This window comes from Oenanthe melanoleuca, chromosome 8, assembly GCF_029582105.1.
Source record: "Oenanthe melanoleuca isolate GR-GAL-2019-014 chromosome 8, OMel1.0, whole genome shotgun sequence".
In the NCBI taxonomy this organism is placed as follows: Eukaryota; Metazoa; Chordata; class Aves; order Passeriformes; family Muscicapidae; genus Oenanthe; species Oenanthe melanoleuca.
The window spans coordinates 24,932,246-24,957,451 of NC_079342.1; the positions used below are offsets into that span (position 1 = coordinate 24,932,246).

The 25,206-nt window shown below is 44.3% G+C and overlaps 1 protein-coding gene across 2 annotated transcripts in view; it reads left to right on the forward strand.

Annotated features, from left to right (window-relative positions):
- The window catches only part of ATF6 (activating transcription factor 6), a 69,548-nt gene that overhangs the window by 10,328 nt on the left and 34,014 nt on the right, over window positions 1-25,206 (forward strand). The window contains exons 8-14 of one of the 2 annotated variants that reach the window (XM_056497418.1): window positions 1,534-1,719; window positions 2,093-2,184; window positions 13,188-13,331; window positions 15,078-15,197; window positions 16,540-16,645; window positions 18,064-18,128; window positions 20,693-20,807. In XM_056497418.1, the coding sequence (XP_056353393.1) occupies window positions 1,534-1,719; window positions 2,093-2,184; window positions 13,188-13,331; window positions 15,078-15,197; window positions 16,540-16,645; window positions 18,064-18,128; window positions 20,693-20,807 (828 nt within the window). The remainder of the gene's footprint in view (window positions 1-1,533; window positions 1,720-2,092; window positions 2,185-13,187; window positions 13,332-15,077; window positions 15,198-16,539; window positions 16,646-18,063; window positions 18,129-20,692; window positions 20,808-25,206) is intronic. The other variant, XM_056497419.1, reaches the window with a different exon arrangement.

Here is a 25,206-nt window from a genome sequence, read left to right on the forward strand (position 1 = left end):
ATTAGACCAGCATGGAGGCAGCCCAGAATGTTAATGCACTGTGACATGTTTTCTTCATCTTTGTCACCAAACTGCAGCATTGTGAAGGAGAATATTGTCTTCAAACAGCTTGTGGCTACTTTTTGTTGAAGACACCAGTGCCCTACAACATGTTGTCTGGAGGTAGATACAAGGAGAGAATTAAAAAGCTGTGGTTAAGGTTTTTTTACATAGCTGGACTCAAAATCTGAGTTAGTTAATGTAACTATTCTGTGATTATACTATTTTTCTAGAATAATACTTCTGGAATAGTTCTCATCTTTTTTGTTCAGTGTTCCTGCTGTGAGAGATACAGGTTACACCAGTGCCTGTGGTGGTAGGTACTGAAGAATATCCAGGTCTGTGTAAGATGGATCATTAGTTATCTGTCAGTGTAGTTGTCTTTAAGGCAACATCCAGTTGCAGCTTAAAAATGTGATGGAAGTCTTCTGTTCCTAATGAAAACAGAGTTGCTAATCTGTGAGGGAGAGGGAATCAATAGACTAGTGTTTAAACTTAGGATTTCAAGTAGTTTTGTATAGTTCTGCAGTATCCATCATTGTTATCCTTGTCAGCAGCAAGATGTTTTGGTCTGGGTCATCCCACTCAGTGCAAACCACAAAATGAGTAAGTGGTAGAAGATGATGGAGTGTTCCTGCTTGGGAAAAAATCAGTCATCAGGACTGTTGGAGGATGGGGAAGGGTTGCTTTGAGCTGTCCCAGTCTGCTCTTGCAGTCTGAATGCCTGCTGGTGGTTAGAGTGAATTATATGCTCTCCTGGAGTATATTTGCTGGTTGAGCTTCATCCTGAAGGAATCCAGTTTGTGTGCTCTCAGAGATTGTTCTGTGATGTGAAGTGAAGCACATTTAGTGGGACAGTCAGGAAATGTGAACCCAAGCCACACTCCTGATCTGAATTAAGATGTTAGTGTAGATTTAATTTAATTAAGATGTTAGTGTAGATGCACCCAGAGACTGCATTTAAACTTCTTTGTAAGTGCTTGATGCACATAGAATGTGCAGTCTGAGATCAGCAACACCAATCAAAATCTCAAAAACTGTATAGCACAGGTGGAAGAGGTAATCAGGTGTAATCAGTGTGGAAATGACTTTCATACAGAGCAGACTGGGAAACCCTAGAAATGTCCTGTTAGGAAAGCAGATGACTGATGGTCAGGGAGAAGTCAAGGTGAAAGAATTCTTGCTGCCTTGCAGACCTGAAGATAAGTATTTTCTGTCTTTGTGCTTTGATGGGTCAAATCAAACTGGAGTATATGTTTGATGCCCTCTCCATGTAGGATGTTGGGAATACAGAGGAAAACTGAGCCAGTGCAGGACCTGCTTTTTCCTTAGGTGTACCTGAGGTGCCTCTGTGCTGATCATCCAGCTCATTTGAAGCAGAGAGTGGGAAGCTATCTGTGCAGACCTTTGAGAAAGCAGAGAGGCAGAAATTCTGCATGAGAAGGAGTCAGTTTTGACTTGTGGCTTGTTAACAGCCCGTGTATTGTTGTTCAGGTCAACGTCTTGCGGCGGCAGCAGCGCATGATCAAAAACCGCGAGTCAGCCTTTCAGTCACGCAAGAAAAAGAAGGAATACATGTTGGGACTGGAGGCCAGGCTGGAGGCAGCCCTGCTGGAGAATGAGAAACTCAAGAAAGAAAACAGCACGCTGAAGAGGCAGCTGGATGAAGTGGTATTGGAGGTAAGGGATTGTGGTGAAAGTCTGATTTCGTGTGAAAACAGTTGTTCGGGGGAAGGCACTAGAACAGAGGTGGGGAAGTGTTGGCTGGAAGAACTTTGTGGGTTTCTAGCCCATGGCTAGGTCAGGAAAGCTGACACATTGTTTGGTAGACTTTTAATTCTTTATTTCATGGTGCTTCTGAATATTTCACTTGATAGAAACTGAACATAATGTATAAACCAAAGTTTTGCTTTTAAGTAGTTCAGGAATATTTTTACACATAATTAGGCAAGTATAAATGTAAAAATCAAGTATAATCTGATGTACTTGGTTTCTGACAATCCCCTACATATGTGTGCCCCTCTTGCTCAGTGTCTTCTGTTTTCTTGTCTAGAACCAGAAGCTCAAAGTATCATCTCCAAAGAGAAGGACACTGTGTGTGATGGTGATCCTGGCCTTTATAATGTTGAATTATGGTCCATTGAGGTAAGATGCTTAGAAATTCCTTTTTGCCTAGCAAGTTTACTGTCCTGAGGTTTTTGTTTGAATCATTAGTAACAGCCAGTGTTGTGTTTTAAAGCCTTGAGCTTGAAATCTGAAATCCATCCTTTATTCTCTTCCTTCTTTAGGGGAGATGCATCTGTATAATGGTTCCTCTCTTGGAATCCTTTTGGCAGTAAGGGCTAGATCTTGTACATCTCATTTCTCCTGGTTTGGCAGTTTTTTATTCAGTGCAACATACAGCAGTTTCTCTGCTCCATTTATACCTGCAGAGGTTAAGAGCTGTGTTTAGAATCCTTTTAGGAAAAGCATCAGTCTTGGAGAGCTTATCTGCTTGCTCATACTTATGCTAATTTCAGCAGCTGTGACTTGAAGCTGCTTTAGTACTCAAAATCCTCAGGAGACCCTCATGCCTTGCAGTCCTGATCCTTAGATGTGTCCAGCTGCAGTGTCCCTCATTCCAGAGTGAGCCCTTGTCTCCCAGGTCTGGTGAAGAAGTTGTTCCCTCTCCCTGAGTAGCTGAAGTGGTGATCAGAAACCTCTCTTGTGTGAGCTGTGATCAGCAGGGCATAGGAGCCAGGGAGCAGCAGGGAAAAGCTCCTTCACTTCCCACACACCTTATAAAGAAATCTGTGGAAGAAAAGAGAATAGAAAGGAATACTTCTTGCACATACCTGTCTATTTAACTTGGCTTTGGAACATAATGGCTCCTTTTAGATGGAGCCATTCACTTTTTCCAAAAGGCACAATATTTCATCAGGATCCCAGTCAGCAGTGTCTCCATTTGTCCTCAAAATCCCAGTCAAACTAAAGGAATGGAATAAGTATGGATAAAGACTTTGTTTCTGACTGTGATAAGTTTTCAGAAAGTGATGTTTGTATTTTTAATATTAGAAAATTTGCTAAAGGTGAAATGACTTCCGAAGTATTTGCACTTACTGCAAATATTGTTTATCTCAGGACGTGAAATACAGCTGATAATTTTGCTTTGATATGGCTGATGTTAAGGTAGACCATTTCTTAGTGTATTTAGGATTTGTATTGTGATTTTTGCCTATCAGGCAGAAAAATCATCTTCCAGATACGAAGGGATTGATTTGTCCATCTTTGTCCATCTTGTGCATTTCAAGCATTCCCACTCACTTGAGAGATTGAGAATTACTGGACCCAGGCCTCTTTCTGAAGCTGGGGGCAATGCACTGTGTCTGCATTGCAGTGAGGTGATGGAATGCATGAAACTCCTGTTAGTGCTGAAAGGTTTGGGAGCACAGGGAGATGGGTGGGAAGTGTTTTACCACAGTGCTCTGGGGTTCTGGGGCATTTCCCTGCCCTAGGAATGAGCAAGGTGTTGAGCTGGATGGCAAGGCACTGCTGTCAGAGGGGGCTGGAAGGTCTCTGCAGCACTCAGTGACTACAGGAATGTGGCAGGGTTCACTTCCTGACATGTTTGATGTTTAATAAAGTAGATAAAGCAAGAAGAAATCCTTGGATGTCTGGCTGTTCCTGGCCAGGACAGTAGCTGAGCATGCCAGTGTAACTGCTGTGCCTGAACCAGGTGGTTTACATCAGCACTGGATTTAGGCAATGGAGAGAAATGTAATTGCCAATTTGCAAGGAATTACTCTTTCTGGGTCTTTTTTTAGCAGAAGAAATGCTCACACTGCAATTAAAATCCTAGGCTGTATCAAGGTGATATGAATGTTTAATTGTGCAATTTTCTTTAGAAGACCCAGAATATAGGATATACAGACCATTTCTTTAGATTTAACTCCTCCCATACACATTTTCTTCCTTTTATAGAGGTGTCACTGAATGCCAGCTCCACAAATGTGACAGGATTGCTGTTCTGCTTAGTCCTTAACAACAGCAGCTTTCATTAGATGTGCTTTTTTTTCAGTCCCTGCAATTTCTTACAGAAATAAGTAATTTTTTGTGATAATATCCGTGCTAGCTTATAGTTCAGCAAAAACACTCTTTTCCCCCAAATTAGCTAACTGTGGAATCCCTAATTTCCATGCAGTGGTCAGCTGGAGGTGAATATGTTCTGAAACCTTGTGTTGTCATTTTTCTGTGTAGGAAATCATTTCACTTGCATATCTGAAGGGAGGTGTGCCAGCATTTGGGCTCAGAAAGTTTTGATCCAAACACCGAATATTTTGTTACTTAAAACAAATGAACCATTGCAAAGAGAGAGTGACATCCAGAAAAAAGCAAAATCGTGGGAAATTCTCCCCCTAAAATCTGTAGCAGACTTTGAAATTCCCTTATTCTAAGATGCTTCTGAGTTTTTTGTGAGAAGTGGTAGATTTTTTTTTAAGACTAGGGGTAAAACAGAAGGGCAGATGTATAGATTCCCTCTTCCTGTCAAATCAGAGAAAGCATCCCACAAAACCATCCCACCTGGATGGGCAGCTGTGGAGTTAGTTCTGTGTTTTCCTCTGCATTAAGGGAGGTGTGTTGCACTAACAAAGACTAACTCATAGTTTTTTAAATTGGTCTTGAGTCTTGTTGACTGTGTGTGTGTGTGGTGAGATGTTTGTGATGTTTCTTGGAGGACTCCAAGACTGCTGTTCAGCTGTTTTAAGGTTATGGAAAGCAGTCCAGGATGTGGCAGCCCTTGGCAAACAAGTTCAGCAGATAAAATTATTCTGCTGATGTGTTTTTTCATGCTGACAGATATGTGTGGGGGTAATCTGTAAGTTGGGAATTTGAGGGGAGGTGGGGGGTGAAAGTCTGGTAGGAAAATTGGCCTGTTGACCCAAGAAATCAGTTTGAAAATACTGAAGGAAGAGTGCTGCTCAGTCTGCTTAATTACCACCATGCCTTTCAGAACATCCTTCAGTCTTTGACACAGCACCATGGTATCCCTAAGAAAAGAATGCAAGTTAAGATTAATTTCCCTAAGAAACTGAATGCCAGTGTGGTTTGAAGATGTGAAAAGGGCTTGTGTGGAGTCACTGGTCACTCTGCATTAGGTAGTTCTGTTACTGAACTCATTGGGCTTGTTGCTGCTTTGTATTGAAAACTGTAACTTTCAGCTATTAAAAGCAGAAGCAATTTAGCAGGAATTCTATCAGTGTTTCTGTTTTATCTGCTTGTGTTATAGCAGAAGAAAGGTGCCCAGGAATTTCCCATCTGTGTGTCAGTGAACTATTCTGTAATCTTTGTGAGTTATTTGGATTTGGATTCAACACTTACAAAATCTTACTTGTATTATTATTTAAGAGTGATTGGTGAGGTGTGTGGAGGAAAAGGGTACATTTTACAGAGTTCACCCCCTTGCCCCAGCCTTACATTCCGTGAGGTGCAAGGCAGGAGTTGGCAACCAGCAGTGCTTGCACAAAAGGCAGTGAGCACACAGGCCTTGGCACTCAGCAGGGCTGGGGAATGGAGAAGGGCACCTGGAGCCAGGTGTGCTGGGGGCTGGAGCAGGGCACCTGGAGCCAGGTGTGCTGGGAGCCAGGTGTGCTGGGGAATGGAACAGGGCACCTGGAGCCAGGTGTGCTGGGGAATGGAACAGGGCACCTGGAGCCAGGTGTGCTGGGAGCTGGAACAGGGCACCTGGAGCCAGGTGTGCTGGGGAATGGAGCAGGGCACCTGGAGCCAGGTGTGCTGGGGAATGGAACAGGGCACCTGGAGCCAGGTGTGCTGGGAGCTGGAACAGGGCACCTGGAGCCAGGTGTGCTGGGAGCTGGAACAGGGCACCTGGAGCCAGGTGTGCTGGGGAATGGAACAGGGCACCTGGAGCCAGGTGTGCTGGGGAATGGAACAGGGCACCTGGAGCCAGGTGTGCTGGGGAATGGAACAGGGCACCTGGAGCCAGGTGTGCTGGGGAATGGAACAGGGCACCTGGAGCCAGGTGTGCTGGGGAATGGAGCAGGGCACCTGGAGCCAGGTGTGCTGGGGAATGGAACAGGGCACCTGGAGCCAGGTGTGCTGGGAGCTGGAACAGGGCACCTGGAGCCAGGTGTGCTGGGGAATGGAACAGGGCACCAGGAGCCAGGTGTGCTGGGAGCTGGAACAGGGCACCTGGAGCCAGGTGTGCTGGGGAATGGAACAGGGCACCAGGGGCCAGGTGTGCTGGTAGCTGGAACAGGGCACCTGGAGCCAGGTGAGCTGGGAACTGGATCAGGGCACCTGGAGCCAGGTGTGCTGGGGAATGGAACAGGGCACCTGGAGCCAGGTGTGCTGGTAGCTGGAACAGGGCACCTGGAGCCAGGTGTGCTGGGGAATGGAACAGGGCACCTGGAGCCAGGTGTGCTGGGGGCTGGAACAGGGCACCAGGAGCCAGGTGTGCTGGTAGCTGGAACAGGGCACCTGGAGCCAGGTGTGCTGGGGGCTGGAACAGAGCACCTGGAGCCAGGTGTGCTGGGGAATGGAACAGGGCACCAGGAGCCAGGTGTGCTGGTAGCTGGAACAGGGCACCTGGAGCCAGGTGAGCTGGGAACTGGATCAGGGCACCTGGAGCCAGGTGTGCTGGGGGCTGGAACAGGGCACCAGGAGCCAGGTGTGCTGGGGAATGGAACAGGGCACCTGGAGCCAGGTGTGCTGGTAGCTGGAACAGGGCACCTGGAGCCAGGTGTGCTGGGGAATGGAACAGGGCACCTGGAGCCAGGTGTGCTGGGAGCTGGAACAGGGCAGGCTCTCCTGCCTCCATGTGTGCCCTCTGTGTAGCCAGCCTTGGTGCCACTCCCAGCTGGCATGGCATGCCTGAGACATGGCTGGCTGCTGGCATTGACAAACCTCTAATTAGCTGTGCTGGTTTTTTAGCACTTACCACATCAAATCTGCTCATTTTCAAATTATTGCAGTTGCTACATGCCTTTTTTTCCTTCTTTGATTTCCACATTTGTGTTGGACTGTGCCTTAGAGTAAACACATCTGAAAATGTGTTAAACAAGCACAAACAAGGCTGAAAGAAATGGCAACCCAGCACATGTTCTAGTCTAAACAATCCATGTATTTATTTTGGGAATATTTTTATTTTGATTCTCTTCTCTGTTCTCATTTGAATATAAATTGTCTTGTATGCTTGTTTTGTTTTTTTTAAATGCAATTCCTACATGTTATAGTAAAATATTTGCAGGAAAGTAGCCCAAGTCATGTGTAAAATGCAGGGAAAGGAGAACAATCACAGAAGATGCAAAAGATAAATTTTCTGCATCTCTTCTTGGGACAGTAGCAGCAAAGCATGTAAGCCAGGTATTTGCTGGTGGCTGTAGCGTTATCTTTTTGGCTATAGAAAGTGTTCAGCTAGTTATTTTTTTCCTCATAACCAGTCTGTGTAAGCTTAGATGGTGGTTGTCACCTAGCTGCAGTCTTAGAGCATTTATTAAGATGTCAGCCAGCCAGAATGTGTCCTGACTACCACTTTAGCTATGTAGTGGACAGAAAACAAAGGAAAAGATTAAGTTGGAGGGAGGAAAGGCAGATTTGCAAGGAGATTGGAACAGGAGGTCTGAGAGGGTTGGGTGATGCTGGTTTTTTAGAAGTATTATTAATTCTGTGTTTTCTTACAAGTTGGCCACCTCTTGTGGCTGGGACCCCTTTCAAGCTGGAGCACACACCTGGTGATGTGCAGAAGGCTGTGTTTGTGGTGGAGGATGGCTGAGGGGGTGATTGATCCATGTAGCTCAGTACAGCTGCTGCTTCCAAATCTCTGTGTCCTGCTGACCTCCAGCAGCTGCACTAGAAGGGCTGGCCTTCAGCAGGCACATCACTGCAGCTCCTCTCCAGGGTGTCCTCCTGGATTTTCCTTTACTTTCCAGGACTGTCCTGGAAACTGAATCATCTGTTAAAAGTTTAGATCCACTGAGCAGTTGCAAATAAAGACACTGGCCCTGCTAGCTGAGAAGTGTAATTTGCTGTTGTCGTAGAGTATAGCAAATGAAGAAGCAGTGGCTTTTGATTCCTGAAAGACTTATGGGTGTCTCACTTCTTAAATTGGTAGCACAAACAGGGGAAAAAACCCCAGAAGTGCTAAGATTAATCATCTTTTACTAAAAATGAGGAAATTGCCCGAGGATTATTCAGCTTGCAAGCAACCCTGACCTTCTGCTTGTGAGGATAAAGTAATGAAAACACAAGTCTTTGATACCAGTACCCAGATTAGCATCCCACCTGGTGTGCAGGGTGCTGGTCAGCACTACTGGGATCTGCTAAGCTTTTTGGAGCTGGCAGCACCATCCATTGAGCACACCTGTATTGGTGTCACTATGGGCTAGTGCCCTCACTCAAGCTGAGCAATCCTGAGCTGGGGTGTGGGAGAGCAGGATTATTCTGAGCCTGGTGCATTCAGCAGTGTTTTTGTGCAAGTTTGCTGTTTGCTCTGTTGTTGTTTGTAGCCTTTCCTTGAAGACTGAGGGAGAAATCAAGATGAAAAGGTGAGGCTGAGTGAATTGGACATGGGTCTAGGTTCCAGACCTTTCAATAACTCTCTTGATAGGTTGATGCTTTAATAAAATTGGATACCTTTGGTTTTCTTACAAACTACAGCTCTGGGAGCAGGAAGGTTTTCCTTCCTCTCTCTTCTGCTGATCACAGCCACAAGCTTTGGCAATAAAGGCCAGATAATGGTACAGAATTTTCCAAGCAAAAAAAAAGTGCTCTGGGTGTCAATATTTGCCTTCCTTTCTTTTTCAGTGGCTTTATTAAGAATAAATTGCTATTTAAAGCATGCAAAACACAATAAAAATACACAGAAACTCCACTTTGGGTTGCTTTTCCTCCTGTTCCCCTGCAGAGGAAGAAGGTTGCTGTCAGCAGATGGTGCACTCACTGGGAATAGAAACAAGAAATACTTTCCAGAGAGTGTCTGGCACTATGGCAGCCTTGTCTGGAATCAGTTAGGAAGAGGACAAGGTCTTTGGTTGGTGTCTCCTTGCAATGTCAACTTTAGCTTTTTGGAAACTTCCCAGCTCATACTCAGAGATGGTTCTGTCCCCAGAAAACTCTTTGTTATGATATCACTGTTGGCTTTCGTCTACAAATTACTGTACAACTTAAATGTCAGTATTCAAAACTTGAAGTGCACAGGATTTGTTCAGCCAGAAGCACAAATGAAATTTAGTTTTGGCTCCTGGCAAGACTTGCTTTCACATTTATCAAACTGACATTCAAACCAAAGAAGTAAAAATACAGCTAAAATATCAGGTGCTGTTGAATGCCTGGAGAAACCATGGCAGGAGTGCTGCTTTTCTTTCCCTCTGATAATCAAATTTATCTACACTTCTGAACAAACATCTGCTTGAAGTATTTAGTGGTTCTTTTTTCCCTTGGATCTGGTTTTGCATCTGAAACAAGCTGAGAGCTCAGCCAGCTTGGGCAGGGTGTTTGTGCTTTGTGAAAACCCTTTCATGCTCACAGTATCTGGGATGTCCAAATGCAGCCTCTCCAGCCTTGCTAGGCACCCCAGGTGTGTGAGTGAGCCAAACAGCAAAGATTCCAACTTCTAAAAGACTGCTCAGGAAAGCCAAATCTCAGCTTCAGTCTTTTTTGACTTTTCATGTGGGGCAGTAACTCGGTTCCAGCAAATAGCAGGACTTGTACAGGGCAGGTATGCCAAAGTGCTCTTCCTTTTCCACCTTCTCATCTTGTAGCTCAACATGATGAAAAAACTGTCCATGCTTTTGCCATCTGTCATATTAAACCAGCTGTAGATATCTTAGTTGAAAATACTGTTTTTTCTAAAGCTTTCTTGCCTTTGAATGGAATCTTCTACCTTTTTTTTCCTTCACTCTTCTGCCTGATGTTTTTAAATGCCCAATATTTACTTCTCTTCAGTGCCATGGTGCTGGGATCTGTTCTGTAGACCCTTCCTGTTGCTGTTCTGCTTGGCACTTGTGAAGCTCAGCATGCCTGAAGTGGGCAGATGTTTCCAGATGCAGCTCTGCAGGACAGGTCCATCACCATCCCAGCTGCTTGAAGGGATTCCTTGCTCCTAATTCATGCATTTCTCCCCATATTGAGATGTCAAAGGAGGAATATTTCTGATACCCTGTCTCAGACCCTGAGGTAGCCACGTGGCAAGGAAAGGCCTTTGAGAAACTGGAGGACATGGACCATTACCTATACATCCTCCCCTGTTTGTTTCCTGAAGATGGAGCCCTATTATAGACAAACTTCACTAGTGTTCCCTCTGGGAAGAAGGGAACAGGAAGAAATGATACAACAGGACACCAGCATCTACTGTTCAGATGGGGAAAAAACTAACAAAACTCCCCAAGTAATTAGAATGTGGAAGTGGGGCAGGATATCAATTTGTGGGGCTTTTCCTTATTCAGAACTAAAGTTATTTTGGTTTTGGGTCATTGCCACAAACCAGAGGAGCAACAAAGGGGATTTTTACATGTATTTTTTTTCAGACGTGTCTGAGACGTTGACAAGGAACAGTCTTTTTCAATGTCCTAGAAAAAGAATGGGTGTGCAAAAGTGGCCCATATAGCAGAAATTGCTTCTAGCCCTACTTCTAAAGAAAAATAACAATTCTGATAAAGGAAAGGGCATTGGGAAAAGCAGCCTGATACCGTGTTTTCTTCTCCAGTTTGTGTTCAGAGGCTGTCAGAAGTGGGCGCCATGGTTTATGGTTTGTGCCTGTAAGGATGGCAGAACATACTCTGCTCACCTCCTTCTTTCTCTTTTGCTGCTGAAGAGATATCTTCTTTCAGGTTGAAACATCCTGTGCTCAGCTGATGTCTGATAAAAAGATAAAGAGGCTTTACACTTCAGAGGAAGAAAAATAAACATTTCCTCTCTTCTGGAGCTGATGCAATAAAGTGAGGCGTGTGTGGTTTAGAGTGGGTGTGTGGTTAAAACAACTAAATCACAAAAAGGAAGATTAGCTGTGATTGTAGAGCAGTGTGTGTCTTTATCCTTGGTTTGGCTTTCTCTGTTGTTCAGAGTTCAGGGTGAACTGCAGCAGGAATGAATTGTATGTGACACTTCACCTCGCCAAGCTGGAGCCTGAAATAGCAAGAATTGCTTTTGCAGAATGAGACACACAGGAAGGAGGAGGCATGATGGAAAAAAAGCAATTTGTTGCAGTTCTTCTGCTTAGGTTTTTTTTTTCAGCTTTAACTAATTAATTACATGGGAAGTTTCTCTGGTTCTTTGTGTCATTTTGAATGGGAAAGAAGTAGGATCCAGGAGGTCCAGCAGCACTCTGCATGGCTGATACACTTCAGGCAGTGGAGAAAGGATTTGCAGGAGAGTTAACAACTTTCAGATCTTCTGAGGGCTGTTCTTGGTGTGATGAATGAAGTACCATGTACTTCTGGCTTTCATGACTGCAGATTAAGGATAGCAAGGGCATTTCTCACAGGTGAGTGGCTTCCAGCACAAACGTCAGGCATCTGTTTAAGCATCAGCCTTAGTTGTGAGCTCTGGTTCTTGGGCTTGAGGCACTGCCAGTTGTGCTGATGCTTTCATTGACAGAGAAGAAATGTGTTCTCATAAAACCTAGTAGGTAGTGGAGATTGTTTCTGTAGAATTGGGTAGGCCTGGTGTTGCCTGATAGGAGGTTATGAATAAACCATCCAGCTTTCCATGCAGTAGAAGCAATGAGACATTTGGATACCAATGCACACAGGCAGTAAGGAAACTGTCTGTGCTTTCCTGTTGGCACAAGTGAAAGCAGAGCCTGTACATTTCTGCTGCCCTCATTCTGTGCTGCTGCCTAGAAACCTGGAGGAGAAGAGGCAGTCAAAGCAATGTCAGCCTGGGTCTGGGATTGTCCTGACTCCTGTGCTTCAGAACATGACCCACCTGCTCACAGGGACAGCTGGGTTACTGCTCATAGAAGTGCAAAAGTATTGGCAAAAGAGAGGTAATTTCTAGGCAATTCTGTCTGCCTTCTGCTTAGTTATGGAGTATTTAATCTGCCCTCCTTGCTAGGTTTTGCCCATCTCTGCTTATATTTGTTGCCTGTTGCAAAGTGATGCCATGTAAAACCAGGAAATCCTCCCCTGCCGAGTTTATGCTCTGCTGCACAGGAGGGGTGGGGCATGAGTCAAAATATACTCTGTGGGCTGTGATCAGCATGAATGGCAGAGAAGGGGCTTGTTGGATTTCTGTGTTTTCACTCTGTTGCTGCTGGTGATGCTCTGCTGCTGTCAGCCAAGAAGGTTAGGGCTTGGGTTTGTAAACATGCATATTTCAGGAAGCAACCGTGTTATGAAAGAGGAAAGCCAGCCTCTGGAGAGGAGAAATTGAAGTATTGCTTGTGTGCTTTTAAGAGTTCTCCTTTGCAGCTCACCCTCCTGAGGCTGCAGGTGTGGTACAGCAGTGGTGGGGTTGTTTCCAGCTCACACTGCAGTGCTGCTGCCTCTCTGCATGGAGAGCAGCACAGACACCCCTGAGCTGCATGGCTGCCTGGCTGAGCAGCCTCCAGCACAGGATCCTTCATCCAGGCCAGGACAGGGTGTCTGGCACCATGGCCTGCTGCCTATGGGGCTGTTGGCCTTGCCAGTTGTTCTAAATCCAAGCAGAATTGAACATATTTAGGTTTGTGTACAGTCCTGGCATAACATTCCAGGCTTGCAGCTGCATGGAATTTGATAGCTAAGTTTTCCTTACATGTTATATTCATATAAACTATGTAAATTGTACTTTGAGGCTGGTGAAAGTTAAAGTTTAAGAGTGCTTTGATTTGATTGTAGATAATTTTCTTATCCCTGTAGACCTGGGTTACAAGCAGAATGTTCTCAGTATCAGCAGGTGAAGCTTGTATGAGGGAATGTGAAAACTACAACATCAGAATCCTTCAAACAATTAAAACTGAAAGAGAGAACAGAAATGCTTTTCTGACTATACTGCTTTGAACAATGATATTATATTAACACATCAATTTTTTACAGTAGATATGACATGAACCTTATCCATGTAATGTAACAGCAGCCGGAAACTTCTTCACTTGAGTGCAGACCCCTTCTGTGTGTGGTACATTTTGCTGTTATGTTTATTATGTTAAGTTCTGTTTTATTGTGTTCCAGTGTATTTGAGAAGGATCCCAACGGAGCAGATTCCACTGTGAGTTCTAACCACCGCACCAGAAATCTTCTGGAGTTCTCAGCTGGCCAGGAGTCCAGCCCAGCTCAGAAGGAACCTGAGGGCATCATTTCTGAGGAGAGTAACAGGTGAGATGAAAACCTTTTACATATTTTGGGTGGCAGAGGGCAATGGTGCTTGTAGCCCTCCCTGCCTTGCTCACCTTTTGGCCAGTGCTCCTGCTGCTTTTACAGAGCACCTGAGTGCTAAACACAGTGTTTTGAAAGCTGCTCAGTTTGCTTTTCTAATGAAAGTGGTGTTTTATCTCCCAGAGTACCCACACATAGAGCTTCAGGAGTGTACACGTGGCTGTGCTGCACAGTGTTAGGGCAGAGAGCACATCCACAAGTGCTTGTCACAAAGACTTTCAGGACCTTCTTCAATTCAGCTGTTTGCTTTTTTCCTCTGATCTATATTTTAGCTTGCATAGTTGTGATATTTGTCATATTATCTATCTCTTTTTACTTTTCAAGCCAGGGTATTTATTTTCTTAGTTGCTCAAGGGAAGACTGAGGAAGTTCACAACTAAGAACACGCTCTGAGCTTAGCAGTGTCTTTTTCATTTAAAAAAGTCTGAGTCCATCCCTGTGCTTATCCATTATTTAATTAAATACTGACTTTCAGGCTTCCTAGATCTCCAGCATGCAGTGCATAAGTGAACATATAATTGCCTCCAGATTGAAGTCTGGCTAATGCAGCTCATGTTTTCCCCTTACAAGATTTATCCTATTAGACTGTCCCTTTCCAGTGGAGTGTTTTGGCTGGTTGAACAAAGCCAGGCACAGATGTGCAGAAAGCCCTCATGTATTTTGCCATGCAGAAAGAAGGCAATAAATCAGGAGCATTTTAAGGCTGTAGCCATGGTGAGGGCTTTGTATCCTACGTGGTACATTTCAGACCATGACCTGTGGGACAGAGGAGTGGAGTGGTTTTCTTAGGAGGATGTGCTCGTGCCTCTACCTCCTTTTCTTTCACTGTTTCACCCTGGGTTTGGCAAGCTGTGAGCTCTTTGCTGCATATTCTTTATCAGTCCTAGATGCAGTAGAGAGGAGAAGCAGACATGAAGTTGGAGAGAAAGCTGGGAAAGGGAGGGGGCTATGAGTAAGGCTTTCATAAACTCTTATACCTGATTTTTCAAAAAGAAGTTGAGGTTCAGGAGCTATAAGTCAGTGCAAACCCAGAGGATTAAAGCTGTTACATTGATAACCTGTCGAGAGGGAAACCTACACTAGGTATTTGATGATAGATAGTTAACCCCTCAGGAATTGCTGAGAATGTTATGGATTTTTGTACTGAGAAATACATGCTCCTTTTCACTTTTTATCAAAACCAAGCTAGATTCTGGAGACAGAGATGTAAGTCCTCTGCACTCACTTGTAATATAGTTTGTGGCTGCTCAATTGTCATATTGCTTATGGTCTTTCTATCTGCATGGTTTTAGTGGATAATAAATTCAGTATTTCTGTAGCAAGTCTTGCACAGCTCTGGAATGAAAAACAAAGTTGTGTCTGCAGAGATCACATAGTTTGCATACTATAAGGAATATTTTACAGACTACATATTCTATCAATATCTGGCTTTCTTGGGAAGAGATCCAACATCTGCTAATGCTCATCTGTCTGCCCTGCATTGAGAGCTGTCAGCCTCCTTTGAGGGATTGACTGAGAACATTGCATGTTTGATAGCAATTGTTTCTCACCTGTTTCTGAGCTCTCATGGGAGCAGCTGTAACGTTCATGGGTCTGTTGGAGTTAGTGCTCAATCTCTGGCTTTGGTCAAAAGGTCATGAAGTTTTTTAAGGGGTTTCTTGACATGCTTTTGTTGATTTTTCCCAGGTATGACCGTTCTGTATCTGATAACAAAGCACTAATGATAGTCTCAGAAGAGCCACTGTTATATATTTCACCACCATCACCCCCCTGCCGGCCTCTGATCAACAGGACAGAGTCCCTGAGGTGAGCAAACACCCTCTGTGAGCACTGAGAGCTTACTGGGAGCTGATCTATAAACTCTGTGTTGGCTGAGTGCTGCTGGACAGCTGGGAATGGTGCTGCTGTCATAAGGACAGATCCACTTGGATCTTTGTAATCTTTCCATGGTTTTAGTAATGACTTTCACCACTCTCTTTTCACACTTGCAATAACCAAGTAACAATTTTCTGCTTGTGTGTGGGGTTTTCCTGACTTTAAAGAGCAATCACTTTGTATGTAGAAATGTTAATGATACGGAAATCAAGTCCAGCTAAAAGCCTTTCCCTAAAAGTTATGTAAGAGATGGTCTTCTATTCTTCAGCTTCTGATAGAAGCAGACTGAACCTGACATTGCAGATGTTCTTTGTTCACTGTTACAAAACACCTAGCTCCACTTTTTCTGTAGATGTGAGTCACTAACCTTATCTCCATTCTTTGTCCATTCTTTTTCTCAGATTTATTTGCCATAATTTATTCTTAACCAATAATTTGTCTTGAATTGATCAACTTTTGATTTTCAATTTCAGTAGTCCTTCCAGGAATTTCGAAATTACTGTTTGTTGGCCAAAAGAAAGGACTGTATCTACTTTATATGGGAACACCTGTGAAGCTAATAGTTTATACATAAATCTTAAAATTGTATTTCCTTCCTGTGGTATTAAAAATACGTTATCTTAATAGTAAAATTCAGCATCTATGATGCCTTGTAGTGGCTACCTAGAACAGAGGCTAGACAAGATTAAGAAAGTAAAAGCAGGTATTTATTAAAGACCTTCAAATACTGGGTGGGCAGTTCTGGCTATACCAAGAATGGACCACGGGTCACAGGTTTTCACCTTTTTATAAGTTTGGTTCATTTGCATATTTGGGGTTAACCTTCCAATTACAGCTTCAGGTAATGAAGTCATTTACCATAAACTTGCTCCCCCAACTCACTTTTGTTTCCATCTCTGGGGGCCTGAAACAGTGAAGTGTCCTTGATTCCCAGGCCTGGAGAGGAATTGTTGTGTCTGACCAAAGTGCGGAAGCAGCAGCTGACTGTATGTGGAATAGAGTTATACACTAAAGAACTGCAGGATTGGAAATACATGAAGAATACAAAAACTGGAATCCTAAGGCACCACCTCTGTGTGGCTGAGCTGTTGCACACCCCTGAGCTGCTGTGCCAATGTTGCTTGCAGCATGTGGTGGTGCACATTGTCTTAGCTGCTCAAGAGAAGCCTGGGGAAGTTCACCACTGAGAACACTCTGAGCTTAGCAGTGCCTTTTTCATTTAAATAAAAAAGCCCATCTGAGTCCATCCCTGTGCCTCTCCATGATTTCCCAGGCTGACCCACGAGCTGCGGGGATGGGTGCACAGGCACGAGGTGGAGCGCACGCGGTCCCGGCGCCTCAGCAACAGCCAGCAGCAGCAGAGAGCACGAGTGCCACAGGTGGGCAGCACAGAACTGGTCCTGGGGCAGCCCTCTGCACTCCCTGGGCACCCCTCAGCTCTCCTTGGGCATCCCTCAGCTCTGTTTGTTCATCCCTCAGCTCTCCCTGTTCATCCCTCAGCTCTCCCTGTTCATCCCTCAGCTCTGTTTGTTCATCCCTCAGCTCTGTTTGTTCATCCCTCAGCGCTCCCTGTTCATCCCTCAGCGCTCCCTGTTCATCCCTCAGCTCTCCCTGGGCATCCCTCAGCTCTGTTTGTTCATCCCTCAGCGCTCCCTGTTCATCCCTCAGCTCTCCCTGGGCATCCCTCAGCTCTGTTTGTTCATCCCTCAGCGCTCCCTGTTCATCCCTCAGCGCTCCCTGTTCATCCCTCAGCGCTCCCTGTTCATCCCTCAGCGTTCCCTGTTCATCCCTCAGCGCTCCCTGTTCATCCCTCAGCTCTCCCTGGGCATCCCTCAGCTCTGTTTGTTCATTCCTCACCTCTCCCTGGGCATCCCTCACCACTCCCAAGAGCATCCTTCACTCCTTTCCCTTGGCATCACATACTAAAGTGCCATCCAGCCTGTAACCAGAGCAGCCAGCACTCCCCATTTTAAATTGCTGGGTTTGGTTGGTTATTACATTGTCAGAGTTGTTCTCTTCCATTCCTGCTCTTGGATTCAGGGTTTTGAATTGTTTTAGCAGCCAACAAAATATGTTCAGCATTTTCTAGAATGAAAGAAATTGTTATCCTTTTAATGGCTTCTCTGTAAGGATAAGCAATTGCTTAATGGAGAGAAATCCAACCTACAGGACATTCATCTGATTCACTGATAAGGGCCATAGGTAATTGATTGTGTTGAAATATTTCTATTGTTTAAATTTCTTGCTAGAGGGATTTTTTTTTTTTTTGTAAGATTAAGAAATTATGAGACTTGTGCTCATATTTCCCATTTCTTAAAAACTCTTTTATCTACATGGCATACTGATAGCAAGGCTGAAATTAAGACAATGAATTTTCAAAGTATTTAAGTTGATTAGAGGCAGTAACAGCTTTAAAAGGAATTGAGCATTACAACGTGGGAGATACACAACACTTACTCTTAAGAAAACTGCAGTATCCTTCAGATCCTTCTCACTGGTGTCCAGAGCAGAATGGTAGAATATTTAGAAATATTGTCTGTGGTACCAAACTCCCTTTCTTGTCTCTGAATGTTGACTTTAAATTTGGCTGTATTAAAATCTTGCTGGTTTTGTTGTTCCAGCTTGATTGCTGACCATTGCAGTTTCTCATGTTTCAGTGGAAAAATGCACATTTCTGGTACAGGGCACTGATTGACCTCTGCCCCCACTCTGTGTGTTGTATTTAATGTAGTGGCAAACCAAGGGAATGCTTATTGGTTTCACTTTGTGTCATCTTTTCTTTTTCCTCCTTTTTTAGAGCTCCCTCAGTGACAAAACAGATTCCCAGCTAATGGCCATGCCTTACACAGACACCAGTCTCAGGTAAGGCAGAACAGCTCCTAGTTTTTCACCAACAGTTGGTAAAGAATGCCCATTTTCATCTTCTCAAGGTTCTTAAGGGAAATGCAGCTGCTTTTCTTGTCCTCATTCTGTCCCTTAGCAAATAACTGCTTCTAATTATTATATCACACTTAAAGGAACCCCTGTATCACAGCACCACTCTTCCAGGGCCTTTCTAGTCATGAATTTTAAGGAAATCCTTGCTTTGCTCTCCAGAATCCCTTTCTAAACAGATTGGAATATGTAGGGGAAAACAGGGGGAACTGACTTTGGACTCTGTGTGAACATCCTAAGTAAGTTTGGAAGAAGGTTTCAGAGGGCCCTGAGTCTGGTAAAGGTTTTTCTCATTGTCTTCAAGAGTAGAGCCATTACAGCTGGCACCAGACTATGATGATGAACTTAAAGTACCATTGTATCTCATTTGTATTCTTTGTCTCCATCTGCTGACTTTCCTCTGCTGATTACTGGGGCACATTAATGCAGAGTTTGCTGATGTCCCTTCCTCATAACTACCCTGACCTCTTCCCTTCCCAGTCCTGGTGACAGGAAGTACTGGGCAGAAAAGACTTCTCTCTCCTGATCTCTGTGTGAGACTGTTTAGGAGGCTGTGTGCTTTGAGAGGGGTGTAGGGGGCTGTGTGCTTTGAGAGGATGGAGTACAGAGGGGACTTTTTGGTGAGAGCAGCACCTGAAGTGGTGCTGTGGGAAGGAAGGCAGCTGTGGCCTTTCTGTTTGCATTGCATTGAAAGCAGGATCAGCCTGGGGGAAAGAGCAAGCTGCAGGCAAATGTTACAGAAAACAAGCTGTCAAATTTTGATACATCTTGACTTACAAGAAAAAAAAAAGCTTTTTGAGTTCTACAAGCAGATGAAGGATAGCTGTGTTAACTGAACACTGATGAAAAAGCCTCATGCCATAAGGCAGTTTAATATCCATGCTTGCATTACTCTTGAAAAGAAATTATCTGGATTATTGGAAACAGTGTGCAACATCATGCAGCTCAGCATCTGTAGTGCTCCAGAGGAAGTGAGATTTTTTTGGGGTTTTTTTTCAGATTAATGATGTTTATATGAACAGGACCAGTGAGTCATGGCAGCTGCATGCTGAGGCTGTCCTGGAACTGCTAAGAACATAGAACAGATTTCCAGTTCCTCCTAGAGCCACCAGCTATTAGGTGCTCCATGAAATCATAGAATCTCAGAGTAGTTGGGGTTGTAAAGGAGATCTCTAGTCCAGCATCCTGCTCCATCTCAGGAGTGGCTTGCTGGCCCTTGCTGTTTTCTTGAATGAGTAATCAAGCCCAAATTAGCTCCAAATTAGTCTTTGTTTGCTGTGTGTGGAGGTTGGGAGCCCATTCCTCTCATGCATAGTTCTGCAGGAGGGGATGTGCAGAGTAGAACTGCCTGCTCCAAGACTTCCACCCCCAGTCCAGAAAGGGCAACTGGCCTGGCAGGCTGCTTGCCACAGGACTCTGGTAACAGTGGAAGGGAAGATGGTGACAGCCTGCTCTTACTGCTGCTAGAGAAAATCTCTAATAATCTAAATAATAAATAATCTAAATTAGTCCCCCTAGTTCAGAACCTGGGTCAACAGGAGACAGCCTGGGAGGGGAGGGATGCCTGGTCAGTGTCCTTGCCACAAACACAGTGTGCTGTTAAAGTGGAGGAAATTGCAATGACAGGTTGAAGGTGCAGCTAATGGTTTCCCTGAGTACAGCTTTCCAGCCTGATTAAATTAGTTAGTTTGGAATGGGATTGGGGAAGTATAAATGATAGCAGTATATGCTAGGAATTTCTCACCTTTCCAAGATAAACAGTGCATAAGTACCATGATTATAGGACTTGCCAGTGTTTTGGCTTGGAATGGTTTAGAGCATCTTTTCCTTGTGTCTCATATGTGTAAGATGAGAACCGTGGAAAAGATAAGCCAGAATTTGGCTGGTGAACATCTTATTTTTGCTCCTCTGTCTTAACTGGAAATCAAGAGCAAACCTATGAGTTGACTAGGGGAAAAATCTTTGAGTTGACCAGAGGACACAGCAGAAAAAAAAAAAAAGGTGTGTGAGAAAGAAGGTGGATTTGTCATTTGACAGTAAATTGAAAGCTCTGTTTAAGCTTAACTTTGCACTTCTTTCAATTTCAGTGGTTTGGATTCCTAGCAATAAAAGAAAATTATTAAATTATTTGATATTTTATTTCAGAATGAAATTTTATCCTTAAATGTATTTTCAGAAGTCATCACAGTTTTTCAGACACCTTAGGTTGAAACTTTTTTTCCTGTTGAGCTAGCAAACAGGTTTTTGCTGGCCTCAGAACCACAGACAAAAACAAATGTGGAAAACTTTGCCACAGTAAGACCTTTGAAGCACCTTGAACTTTCCAAAAGTACAGAGTAGTTTCATTGTCTTTACCTGTGTTCTGTGTGTCTCATTTTTCTTTCAGTGGATGAAGGGCTGCAGTTTCTTTAAAAAGCAGGTTTCAAAGTCATTGTCTCCCTGGAATTAGCTGTCTTGTCTAAAATAATTACCTTTGCCCTTCCCTGTTTCAGCAGGAACTCAGGGAATGAGCTGCAGGTGTATTATGCCTCTCCCAGGAGCTATCAAGACTTCTTTGAAGCAATTCACCGGAGGGAGGACACGTTCTACGTGGTGTCATTCCGCAGAGTAAGTGTGGCACCTTCCACCTGTGCCCCTAAAACTGCTGCTAGCAGGTACCAAGCATGGCCTAGTCCTGACTGAAGGTCATTTGTTCCTTCTGAAAGGATGCTTCTCCCTGTGCTTTGCAGTGATGGCCAGATCATGGGCTTTGTAAAACATGCCCATCACGTTGGGAATGGAAAGAGCTTTGCAGAAAGCATTGTAGTGCCAGGGCAAGACAGCCCAAAATGGCATGAACCCTGTGGTTAAACACACATTAGAGCTACTTAGTGGGGGTACAAACCTTTTGTGCTTCTGGGTATAGGAACAAATGCACCCTCTGCATAATCAATTATTATTATTGTTAACACAGTTTCTATCTTCCCCTATAACTCTTGCATTTGCAGTTGTATGTGTCACATACTGCAGCTGTACATGACTGTGTGCATGACCACAGTTTTTCTGCTGTTTTGTGACTTGTGTCTGCTGTCTGTGCTGAGATACAGCAGAGGCTCGTGCTGCAGCTTTGTCAGGCACAGCCTCACATCTGCAGCACAGTTAGTGATGTAAATGCTGTTATAAAATGGAATTTCAGGTGTCTGATGGCACTGTGTGCACTGCAAGCCTGACTAGGCTTGAAGCCAGGGCAGCTGCAGCAGTGAGAACAGGGTTGGGATCTGGTGATGGAAATGATCAAGCCAAATAGTGGCTGAAACACCAACCTGGAGCTGGAAGAATTTCTTCCCTGCCTTACAGAGGTCTTGATGAGTCATTAGATGTGCCTCTGATGCACGTTGGGCTGACCCTGGGGTCTTGCTGAGCCTCCTGCCCTGCCATTTTGCAGTGGGGGTGTTAGATGAGAATTGCTCTGTGCATGTTCTCACCCAGCTGTGATCCTCCATGCAAAGCTCCATTTGTCTCCTCTTCACAGGGGTGTCCCCAGAGGGCTCCCAGGGTTGTGGAGGACCAGTAGTGGCCACAACAGCAGCTCACCCAGCTAAAACCAGTTGTTGTGAGAGCACACAGATAAGCACAACTAGTTTTAGCAGTTCCTGTGTTGTCAGAGCTACCAATCTAGAGATGCCATAGGTACCCAGGTAATACAGCCCTATTCCACCTGGTGCACAGCAAGTTCCTTAATTTATGAGGTGCATGTCTGTAGAAAAGGTTCAGGCAAAACAAAAATAGTGGTGCTCTTCTTCTTAGGATTAAGGTTTTGTGCTGAGTAGAAATATGAGGCTAGTTTCCAGTCTTGGGATTACTGGGTTGTGTCACAAGGCTGGAATTTTGTTATTAAATGCTTGGCATGTTGTGCTGTTCTTTCAGCTAGCAACACAAATATAGCCAGCACCAGGCTCCACATATCCTGAGGATGAGAAGAAGGGAGAGGAGAATAAAAGTTTTCCTGGAAGCTCTGAAGACAAAGCAGAGCAGTGGAGTTCTGCACTCAGGGCCATTGCTCCAGCCCACCTGAGTGCTGTTCATGTCCATAGTCCTGTTTACACTGTCGGGTTAATGACCTGGAAGTTGTCAGCTCTCATTTCAAGTCGCAGGGCTGTCCTTGGAAACAGTGAGCCTTGTGCCACAGAATCTCTGCAGCTCCTCTGCTCTCTTGCAGGGCCAGCTGGGGGGCCTTTGAAACCCCTCTATGAAGTTTATTTGGTCACAAAGCTTTTGGTATTTCTGTTTTATGAATGAAATGTCCTCAAATAGAAGGCAGTTTCATGCATTACCTCATTTATTGTTTTAGCAGGGCAAACCTGATCTAGCAGCAGGCTCTGCCCTGAGGCACTTTTCAATGGCTTGCTTGGATTCCTTTGTGAGTGCAGAAGAAAGGACTCCTGCACAGCCCGAGGGGTGCCATCAGCAGGGCCCCAGCCTGGGAGGTGCCCTTTCACCTCCTCCTGGAGATTGCTGACTTCATTTTCTCTGGCCCACAGCTCCCCTTTCAGTGCTGATTAGGAGCTGGGAGGGGGCTGGTTCCTCCCCAGAGCTGTCCCACAGCTCACTTGTGCTGCTTGGCTTGTCCAAGTGAGGAGCCCAGGCCTGGAGATGAAAGGTTTTGTTCTCCTCTCTCGCTGTTTGCCCTGCAGACACTCCCCCACACTTAATAAGCTGTTCTAGCCCTGGAACATAAAAGCCAGAGCAAGAATCATGCAGTTCAAAGTTGCAGGGGGTGGGTGGTTCTGGTGGAAGATGAGACTGTGGATCTCAGGAGTTCCCTTCCACTGATGTCCCTGGATCCTCTGTCCCCATTTCCTGCTCTATGCCCATGCATCTGATAAAATGTAATGTTTTTTGTGTGTTCTTACCTGCAGTGCAGGAGCCCTGAGTTCCTTGGATTTTCTAGAAAATGGGATTTGCTAGGGCTGCCCCTGCCTCTTGCATGGTAGGACTCAGGCAAGACTTCTGGAAGTGCAGGGTTGGGAAGCAAGGTTCCTGCACACTGTGTGTTCTTCTGGTGATGCTTGCTACCTGTAAGACTGAGATTCCCATGATCTCAGCAATTTTATTTTCTTTCCTTGGAAGGCTTGCAGGTTTGCATATTTACATATTGAAGTTGAAGTTTACATGGTTTTGGGTTTTTTTTTTTTCCTTTTTAAGGACGAGAGTGGAAAATAAAGTAGCATTTGGATCAGCTGAGTCCATAGAAGAAGCAAGGCTTTTGCTCTGGGTGCCTACAGAAATTAATTTGTTGCTATTTTCAGGGGAATCTGTAATGTCATTTTTAAACAAGAAGAGCCTGCTGCTCTGCCAAGCCCTTTGATTTCTGCTCTGTAATGTCTGCTTGATGTGTCCTAAAAGCCCAGTGGAGTGTGGATGCAAAGCCCCAGCTGGTGGATCTGAGGTGCTCACCTGGCTGCCTCTCTGTGAGCCTGGCAGCCACACAGCTCTGCCAGAGTCACATCTGGGGTGCCACAGACTGCTCACTCAGATTGTTTCCAGAATTACCTGAATAGCAAGCTTAATTTGAAAAGTAATTAAGGAAATCATTGGAGAAAACAAATCCCTTCCAATTTACTTTGGCCTGTAAATGCTGCTGCAGATCATTTCCACCCTGGTGTGGTTAGGATCAGAGTCCCCACAACTTGGAGTGATTAAGCAGTAGATTTCTCCATCCTGGAAGGTTCACTCAGTGACCCTTTGATGAGATGACATCTCTGCAGACTTATTTAAGGACAGTGACTTTTTTGGGGGTAAGAATGTAATTACTGTTCTTAAGGAAAACACAGTTTAAAGTTTAATTCACTTGGGAAATCCAGGGGACTTCTGGCATTTCCTCTCACTACTTTCTCTATTTCAAAGCACAAATGTCTCCTAATATCAAAGTTTGCCACTTGCATATCTTGCAGAATATATAGAGTATCTTACAGTAGAATAATAAAAAGTAGATATTAAATGGTGATTCTGTTTGTTAGAGCAAGAGTGATGCTGGTCCTGTGGGAATCAATGGCAAAGCCTTTACCAACATGTGTAAGACCAGGATTTTGTTTTATAAATTTCTGCTTCAGTGCCATAAACCATAGAGCTTCAGGGAAACCTCTTATTATGAAAGTAAATTTCTGGTCCTACAAGCCAACATCTGCAGTAAGCATTTAAGGGTTTCTCAAGTTCTGCAAACAATTTTTTGCTGAAATGATTAAGCCAAATTTCAGTCAGAACTTTTGTTCTTTCTTTGTTTGCTAGGAATAAAAATGTCTTAGGTTGTGATGTGCTTCTGTTGGTAATAAGCCTGTGCTGTGCTAATTGTATTTGAGATGATATAATTGTATTTGGGGTGATCTTTTACTTTTAGGAGGTGAAGATTATAAAGCTTGGCTTTGTAACATATATTTTATATAACATGCTTGCACAGCAGTTTGCTGGGCTGCACACACTTCTGGCAGCAATAATTTGAATATATCAGAAGGCATGAGGCAGGCTCCAATTCACTGCACTCCTAATGCCATCTACATCCTGCAGGCAAAACTGCTCTGTAAGAAGTTGGCTCCAGATGATGTTTCACAGCCAGAAATTCAGTCCTAACATATACTTTCCTCCTACTTTGTTGCACTTGACAATGGGTGGTTTTTACTGAACATGGAATTTTCTGCTGTTGACTTTCTTGCAGATTTCTGCAGGGTGGGAGGTGTAATTTGGTGTTTCATTCAGATGCATTGATCAGACCCACATAGTCCTGTTGCTCTGGAGATAAAGCAGCTCTTCTGTATGTTTGAGCCCTGTGGATCTGCAGCTGGTGCAAGTTAACATGCAGATTTTTGAAAGATTTCGCAAACTACTCATTTTCCTGTGGAGCCTGACCTTAGCTATACAGAGGAAAAAGGTTACTTTATCCCAGAATTGTAGGATTTTTAGATCTTGTCCTGTATTTTATAAATGTGCTGAGAATAATATGTGATAAAACAACTGAGGCTCAGGGCATGGT